At 30.2% G+C, this 9,473-nt stretch overlaps 1 protein-coding gene across 2 annotated transcripts in view; it reads right to left on the minus strand.

The window, feature by feature from the left end:
- The window catches only part of LOC107494052 (uncharacterized), an 11,432-nt gene extending 6,979 nt beyond the window's left edge, over window positions 1–4,453 (minus strand). The window contains exons 1-6 of one of the 2 annotated variants that reach the window (XM_016115084.3): window positions 3,852–4,453; window positions 3,500–3,689; window positions 3,279–3,412; window positions 2,771–2,883; window positions 2,545–2,665; window positions 963–1,115 (exon numbers count right to left, since the gene is read on the minus strand). In XM_016115084.3, coding sequence (XP_015970570.1) covers window positions 963–1,115; window positions 2,545–2,665; window positions 2,771–2,883; window positions 3,279–3,412; window positions 3,500–3,689; window positions 3,852–4,262 — 1,122 coding nt within the window. In that variant the 5' untranslated portion in view covers window positions 4,263–4,453. The remainder of the gene's footprint in view (window positions 1–962; window positions 1,116–2,544; window positions 2,666–2,770; window positions 2,884–3,278; window positions 3,413–3,499; window positions 3,690–3,851) is intronic. The other variant, XM_016115083.3, reaches the window with a different exon arrangement.
- Between the last annotated feature and the right edge of the window lie 5,020 nt (window positions 4,454–9,473).

Consider the following 9,473-nt stretch of genomic DNA (forward strand, 5'->3'; position numbering starts at 1 on the left):
GAGAAGGGAAGCCCCGTCAACGCTGAGTTAGTGAGGGCGGTGCACGGGTTGCTAGAGGCGCTGCTTCTGCAACACATGGCACGCTTTGGACCGTTTGATTGTTGCTGTAGATCAAACAGTGCTGGAGATGTTTGGAGAAGGAAAACGATGGAAGCGGACATCGATCTTGCGGCGACGCGTGGCGTAGCATCCGGTTGTTTCTCGCGATGGGTTTGAGCTCGTTGAACTCGCGACGACAAGACGAAGACGGTGGTAATGGCGGTGACGAACCAAAGCATTGGGAAAGAATCGAAAAATGAGGCCAAAGAACAGTTCTGGGAGAAAAAAATAAATGGGCTATGAACGAATTTCATAGGAAAAAAGGAACCTATACTCTTGATACTATATTAGAAACAAGAGAGTAATTCAAAGAGTGTATTATTAAGTATGTTGAAAGGTACAATACATAAGAGTATATATAGGTGCTAGAAAAATTAAAGTAACAAAAATATACAATCTTACAATCAATATATAGATATTATATATAAATATAAATAATACTAACCGATCTAAATTGATTCTAATTTATTTTTTAACAGTTTTATTAAAAAGAATTATTATTTAAACTAACTTGATATTTATTATTATTTTATACATTTAATCGATAAAATAATAAAAGAATATATATTTAAATATGTCTCTAATAAATTTTGTACTAGACGTTTTTATCTTTAAATTTTTTTTTATTACATTAAAATTTTTAAATTTTGTAAAAATGATATATATAAATTCTTATTCTAATCAGACTTATTTTTATATTTAGACAAATAAATTTTTAAAAATATAATGAAATGATCTGTATATTTTACATTTTAAAAACATAAACAATTAATACAATATTTTTTAAGAACCTATTTAAATAAATAGTCGGAATAAAATTAGAAGCGGGGAAATAGAAAAGAAAGAGGGTAGGTATGCAGTACCTGCCATTGCCATCCCCCGAGATCATGGGGATCAGAATGATCATCCAAGTCGAAGCAAGTGGCAGAGCCGCTGTAGTTGTAATATATATTCGCTGCTGCGTACAGCTTCTCAAATGTTGATCTCTTCTTTTCCTTTTCTATTGCCTCGCACATCTACACCCCGCAATTCCAACTCAAAACACTCTTTTCACATTAACTAACATCTTCTCCCTCATTATTCCTCTCTTTTCTTTTTTACACTAAAAATTAATTATGAATATATGTATTTTTAATATTAAAACAAATTTCCAACAAGATAACATTAATATTTTTTTTAAAATAAATAATATCAATATTTTGTTTGCACAAGATCAGATCGTCTAATGAGTGGCATTTTTTAACAAAAAATTGTAGATATCCAGTTTCTTTGTCATTCTTATTAGCAATAATATCAATAATGAAGAATGAGTATTTCATGCATCACACACCACACATCTAAAAGTGTCTTACTACTAAATAAGTTGAATTTCCCAATCTCAACAAAGTTGATAGTTAGATTATTTAAGAGAAAATGACTCTTCACCCTTCTACGAAATGCTTAAATAATACTTTTAATACTTTAACATGTTACAAAAAATTAATTTTAAAATGTTCATGTATTTCATGATTAATGATATAATATTAAAATAAATGAAATTTATTACTTTAACAATAGATACACATTTATATTATTATTACTATTATAGTAATATTAGATATATAAAACATTTTAACTTTTTACAAAATACTTATTTTAAATTTTTTTATATATTTTATATTAATGATAAAATATTAAAAATAAATAAAATATAAAAAGAAAACGTACGTTTCAGAAATAAAAAAGAAAGAGAGCAACATTTAGATATCTCAGAGTATCATTTTTTTAAAAATGCTTTTGAGTATGTAATTGAATAATTGATTAATAAGTGTGAGTATTAATTGATTAAATCAAATAAGCTCAGCTTACTCTAACTAATTTCCAATTTCGATAACGTATTTATCAAAAAGGGAGTAGAAATATTATACACAGTTTTTCCCATAAAAAAAATATTATACACATTTTTTTATTTGTATGATGTTATATATCATTACACCATGAATAATTTGTTAAAATAATAAATTATACATAATAATTAATTTATCCATAACAACACAGCCTTTGGCCACAAATAAAGATTTAGACAAGGATTGTACCAAAAAACAATATGTTGAAAAGGACTGTACCGAAAAGAAAGGAGTTTTAATTCAGACTAAAAAAAATAAAATTTGGCTTGAAATCAATCTCTTTTAAATTTTTATAGTGATAGTAATACTAATAAAAATAAATACAGGAAATTAATTTTTAATTTATCAATATTATTCATTAATTATTTTATTAAAAAATTATTTTTTAAAATTTTTAAAATTATTTAAGATTTTTATTTAGAGTTGAAATTTAGAATTCAAAATTTATTTTAAACTTTAAAATAAAAAATAATATAAAAAAATTGACCGATTGGAAAAATTAGCTTTCCTTATTAAACTTTAATAATAATTAATGTTTTGAGAGTTAAAGCAAAAGCACCTTTCTGATTGGATAAGCTGGCAAGGGATTCATAAAATTGGAAGGTGTGGGATAATCTGTCATCGCTGTATATGTCCACGCCGATTGAAGCCAACCTTCCAGATCATCTGAGCTATAATTCCTGTAATAATAATAATAAATAAATAAATAAATAAATACTCCATTATTAAATTAGTTATTTAATTGAATTTAATAATATTATTATTAGAAATAATGGTGCTCTCACTTGCATAATCTGAATGATTTCTGCAGCAGCTTCAATCCTTTATCAGTCTTTCCCGCATCCTCTATTTGTTTCCAAGAACTTTTTATGACGTTATAACAGTTCTCACTCTCACTCTATATGTCATAATATATGCAAGAAATTAAACAAAGAAAAATTACTATTCTTTAATATTCAAATCTGCACAGTGACATGCATGTGAATACCAAGAAAATTAATAATTAATTATAAGATCACCCGCATGCTTGATTGAGTGGATAAAATTGAAGTGCACAAATCTCAACCTTGTTTATTCTTTCTTACACAGTGATTTATATATTTGCTGATCCACTCACATGTGGGTCATTTGTGCATAACGAGAACAGTTCAATAGATTTTAAGTGGATTAATATCCATTTCCACAGATCCCTTTTGAATATGTCATGCAATTTTGTGCGGATCGTGAGACAAGGAAAGATATATAAAAATATGATAAATGGAGATAGATGGAGGAGAGAGAAAGATTATAAACCCTGAAGTCGTTGGCGATAGTATCGGAGAAGACATAGGGTGAAACCAAACCCGGAAAATGAAGGATTGGGGCAGATGAAGCTAAGGCTCCGATCGTAACGTGCGGATACTTCATTCTGAACCACGCAGCAAGCACTGCCCAAAACAAAATAAATTATTATTAAATTTTATACCAAACATGAATCAGGTGAGATATGCTTTTATTATTATTATTATTATTACTTCCTCCGTAGGATCCACCAAACACCACAACAGGGGAATCAATTGCTGAGATATTCTTCTTCAGATCAATAATGAGAGTGGCATAATCAGCCAACGCCTGAGTAGAACTCAGGTACCCAAGTGTACTCGTATTTGCATATGCAACCTCCCTGTTCCCACCAAATGGCACTGATTTTCCGTAGAATCTATGCTGCAATTATTCGAAACAGAGTAGTGTTAATTAATTAAGGTTGAGATCTCAGAGTATTGGCCATGTCTTCGACACAGTACAAGGTTGACTTTAATTAATTTGGGGGTAGGTAGATATGGATCAATGGATACATTTGTTGTAGTTGTAGTTAACATACAATACCTCAATGAAAACCAAAAGTGCTTGGAAACGTGGCGCGGTTTCGAACATGAACCCCGTGTTCTGCGTGAACCACTCTATGTTGCCTTCGTTTCCGGTGTAAACAAAGATTGGAGCATTGTTGTTGGCGCCACCCCAATGGGTATCATTGAAGAGGTACCTTTGTTGAAACTTGTGATTGCTTTGGGGAGTGTAATCGAAGTGATCGAGCGTTTGGGTGAAGAACTTTGTCTCGTAGAGTCCATTTGATGAAGAAGAAGAAGAAGAAGAACGAGAGAGTTGGGTGGTTAGCTCAGGGTGAAACTTGGATGGAGAAGGGAAAGTGGGTACGAAATGGGAAAAAGACAAGGTGGAGAAGGAGAAGAATAAGAGTAGCAGAAGAGAAAGTGGAGAGAAGAGTGTGGCAAGTATCATTTTTGGGTGGTGGAGGTGGAAGTGTGGGGTATGGGTGGTGTTTTTGAGAACATGAAAAAGAGAATCTCAGCAGTCTACAAGTTCCGAAGAAAAAGCCATATGGGAGGTTGGTTTGCTAATAAGCAGGGGATTGAGGTACCCTGGCCCCATCCAAATTCCAAGTTTCTAACTATGTCTTTGCTGCTCATGGATATGTCTTTACCCAAATTAGTTCAATTTTAATATCATGCATTTATCTACGCACACCTGTTATCCGGAAATGATAATCTCCCTTGTATTTTTTAGATCACAAAGCCAAAAACAGAAATAACTTGTTTTATTTAATATTTATTAATTATTATAATAATTAATAAATATTAAATAAAATAAATTTTATTTTTTTTTGTTTTTTTAGTATTATTATTTTGATAATTTTACTTTGCACGTGATTTTTTTATATTATATGATTGTATAAATTTATAAAAATAAAATTACATTATTTTTTCATTTTTCTTAGCACATATTTAAAAGATAATTTATCGGATATATCTTTTTCTGGTTTTATGTTTTTTATATTTTATGTTTTTGAAATTTTTGAGAAATAAATAGTGCTTTTATTTATTTATTTATTTATCAAAAGTCAGTTTACTTTTATTAAAATTAAAAGTTATAACTTTTGTAACAAATTCAAAAAATACTTTTAAAATGAACAAGTTTTATAATATGACGAAAGGTACCAGTTTTATAAACCCGAATTATGTCATAAGACTATAACTTTATTTGAAAGAAAATTAAGAATCTCAACACACCAAGAGTGTGTGGACGAACTGAGTTCAATACAAAGCATATGATAAAAGAGACAAATGCATGATAAAAATAATAATTTAAATGTAGATATATATTATGTCAAACAATTTAATATATGATAGGAGTAGCTAGGATGATAAAAACACTTTAATATACTTATTAGTTATTATTTCTAAGAAAATAAATAAGACTCTAATTGTTTAAAACATGGTCCCGTTATTAATCTATATAAGGTCGCCACATACCCACATTGAAACCAAATGTTCTAATACATTAATAGATTTAGTTCTATCATCACACCATGATTAATAAATCTATTAAGGTACTTTTCATTACTACAGTTTAAATATTTAGTAACATTTATCCCTTAACATTTATTAGAGTGTTAGTAATTATTATAAAATTATATTTAAAGTAATATTTATAATGAAATGTTAGTAAATAATATCATTTTTTAAGAAAAATTAAAAAAGTATTATCTATTCCTATTGACATGAAAATAAATAAACTTCTCTTTTTTTAAAAGTCAATATCAGAGACCTAACCTAATGGCTGAGACAGAAGAGAGATCAGAAAACCTACTAGAATCAACGCGTCAAAGTTGTCGGCGTGATCTCATTCCAAAACTTGTTCACCTTCGCAATTTCGCTCTCAATCTCACTTGTGATCTTTATGTTGGGAATAAGGAGTATGACCACAATCCAATCAATCATGTGTCAAATAATGTTAATATAATAAGGTCCTTGATTAAATTTAGAGATTTATCATTGTGATTGTGATCATAATATTGAGAGATAAATCTTTTATAATTTAATCTAAATTGTTCTTGATTATAGGATTATTAAAAAGGACATTAATAATCCGGAAAGATTAATATATATATATATATATATATATATATGTAATGGTCTTCATTGGATGAAGATTAATATATCTCATTTATTAAATTATATATATAGATGGTGGATATAGAGATGTGACCATTGAACTGACCCACTCTGAGAATTTCTAATGGTTATAATTACCGCATAATTGTCAATAGGATATTCTCAAAATGAACATAGTAATAGAGTTTCCTTTAACCTGCGACTGTCATAATAATTAACAATGTATTTATTATACTTTGATTCCGGACACCTAATACCCTAGGGTGCTAGTTGAATGGATATTGGGTATAATTTAAATACTTGTAGAATTAATGATTAGTCAATAAGAAATCCGTCAACTCTCGGTATAGAGTTTGAGCTCTATGATTATAATGAATGATTAGTCAATAAGGAATCCGTCTACTATATATTATTATATATTTATTATTGGAATAAAGTTTAAGTACAAAATAGATCTTTAGGATTACCTTCTTTTTCTTCCGCTGCGTGTTGTGAACACATGGTAATCCTTCACTTGATCTCGATCTCGATCATGCTTTCAATCTCGCTCGCACTCCGCTCCTTGAATCTCTCTCTCATTTCAACAAACTCTATTTCTCTCTCTCAATCATTTCTAGGGTTTGTTACTCTTTGTTTTGAGGTGAGTCTGACGGAGAAGGAGAAGAAGAACCTCCTTTCGTGTTCTTTCTTCTCTAATTTTCACTACTTCATTATTATTCTTGCAATCTTCTTAAGCTTTTCGTATATATTTGTTAAGATCTATTGGTCATGAATTGATTGAATTCCTAATGTTAAGATCTTCTCAATTCAAACCTGAGAGTCTCGAGCAGGACACTAATGATTCCAGAATTGCATCTCTTACTGCTAAGGTATTCCTTTTTCTTTCCTCGCGTCATTTCCTAAATTCATTTACACTACTACATTTTATACATTTAATAACATTTATCTCTTAACATTTGTTAAAATGTTAGTAATTATCATAAAATTAAGTTTTAAGTAACATTTATACTCAAATGTTAGTAAATATATTTAATTTTTTTAAAAAACTTGCAAAAAGTGTTAGCTATTCTATTTTGAATTAGTTTTCAAAATCCAAACCACACATTTTCTCGCTCTCACTCTCAGTGCTTTGAAACGTGAAAGCTCATCTTCATCCTCCTCAATTTCTTGCTTTGCCTCTTTGATCTCTCCTCAAGATGAAAACCACAATTGCGTGTTTTGCTCTGAAATTTTGAATTCACCTCTTAGTCCTCTTCAATCTCTTGCTCTGACTCTTCGATTTCTCTTTCGCCCCTGTCATCGAAGCTTCCGTCGCACCATCGTCATCGTCAACATGAGTTCTCTACTCTAGGATCTGAATTGGAAACTCTTAAGGTACTTAGCACATAATATATTGTTTTATGCCTGTGTTCTTGTGTCTAAAGTTAATCTAGTTGAATTGAATCCATGTCTTCTGGAAATTGTGCCTTTTGCTAATCTCATGCTTCACTACTCATTTCAATCATTTTGAAAATGGAAAGGTTGATTTGATAGGTTCACAAGTCTTTCATGTTAGTTTTGTTACCTGATTGTACCTTAAGCGATTCATTAACATCATGCAATGGAGTTTCTTATTGCAGATCGAAAAAGAGAAACTAACAGCGCAAGCAACTTCTCTTAGTTTTCGCTGAATTTGTTTATTCATTTGGCTTATCAATTATAGCTAAAATATTATAGTTAATGAATTTTCATTGTTATGCCAAGGAATGCATATGTTGTGTTTGATGAATGATGATGAATCCAAATTTTTTTAGTACGAGTTTTTTTAATGGAAGTTCTTTATTCTTTTGGAAGTGCATTTAAGGTGTTTGAAGAAATGCCTCATAAAACTTTATGTTACTATATATCTTATATCTTAGAAGAACATGGACATAGTACAATTTAAGAGAGTACGATTTGAGAATATATAAAATGAAGATTAATTTTTGTATCTAGTAAGTATGTCTCACAGAACTCTGTATTTTTATTTCCCCTTTATCCTTATTTTTTGAAGATTAATTTTTGTATCTGGTAAGTTAGTGGAACACAAGGAAGTTTATATAGGCAAATGGACTTGTAAACTCCAAAGTCACGCAAGTTACTGTAGTTTGATAGATAGGCAACACAAAGGTTTTCTTGAGAGCTAGTCAAATGGCTGAGTTGGATGCAAGAAGAGCAGAAGTTTTTGGAAGTGCAGCCAGAAAAATCATTTAGAGACAAATAAGAACCCATGTTACATGGAAGGAATTCTTTGAATTGTATCAAGCTGCAGTTTGCTTGCAATCTAATTTGCGAGGTATCATTGAGTTGTCATGCATGTATAATATTAATCTTGTGAATTACGTAAATGTGTTTAGTGTCGTTAGGTTCTTTTATCCTTTATTCTTAAAATTGATTCTCCTTTCTTATAAGTGTAGAATATGTACAATTAAAGTTCTATTTGTATTCTACTACAATTCAAAATTTGTGTCATCATAAAATTGGTGGATCAAATTTCTTTAACAATTTTACTAATCAAATATGAGGGTTCAGATTTATTAACTAAAATAAAAAAACTAACATCTATATTTAAAAAAACACACAAAATTGTCATCATAATGTATTACACACGATGTTACTCCATTTCTTAAAAATTCAACCTTGTTGCAACCGTTTAGTTATTGCAGCAAGTTCAAGTTCAAAATATTTCAGCACGGAACATGAAATTTTGTTGAATTGAATTCATGACCATTGCACTCTGTAGGGTAAAAGTGGAGATTACCAAGAATTGGTTGGCATAATTATTTTGCTAATTATAAACTCCAGCATTAGTTTCATAGAGAAAACAATTCTGGTAATGCAACTGCAGCACTTATGGCAAGACTGGCTCCAAAAGCAAAGGTTTTCTTTTCTTTTACTTGTCTGTTTTATATTCATTCATATTTTTAACGAATATAGTAGGACAAATATTCTAGTATATAGTAGGACAAATATTCAAAATGTATATATTATCTTTGTAATTAGTTTGGTAAAGGTTTGGCGTTAATAATTGTGGTGGGTTCATTGTTTTGTGTGAGTGCATATATCTCTTTTGGTTTTGTTAGGTACACGCCTGGTTGTGTCTGTATGGGGTGACGAGCCATATGATGTGAATGATTTTATTAAAATAATTTTTTGGAGGTATGGTTGTTTGAATGATAAGTGAAATGTTATAATTATTAAGTGTATGTTACCCTTGCCTTCTTTCCCTCTATTGCGAAAGTCCTGAATGAAGCTTCATATGCTACATACAGGTTGCTGTTGATGGTATTTGGAAAGTGTGTCCTCGGGCTAGTGGACCCATTTAGTTTCTTGGCTTTAATGGTGAATATTACCATTCTGTTTGCTTACACATTGATGTTAGATTCCCATTGCATTGACAACTTATCATCCTTCATTGTGTTCTCCCATAGGTGAATTAATCTGCCTTGCATACCATGAGCTCTGTAATACAGCCCCAATGGCTGTGTCTGGGCAATGTCCCAATGCATGTAACTTCAAT

Source organism: Arachis duranensis, chromosome 6, assembly GCF_000817695.3.
Source record: "Arachis duranensis cultivar V14167 chromosome 6, aradu.V14167.gnm2.J7QH, whole genome shotgun sequence".
NCBI classification, from domain to species: Eukaryota; Viridiplantae; Streptophyta; class Magnoliopsida; order Fabales; family Fabaceae; genus Arachis; species Arachis duranensis.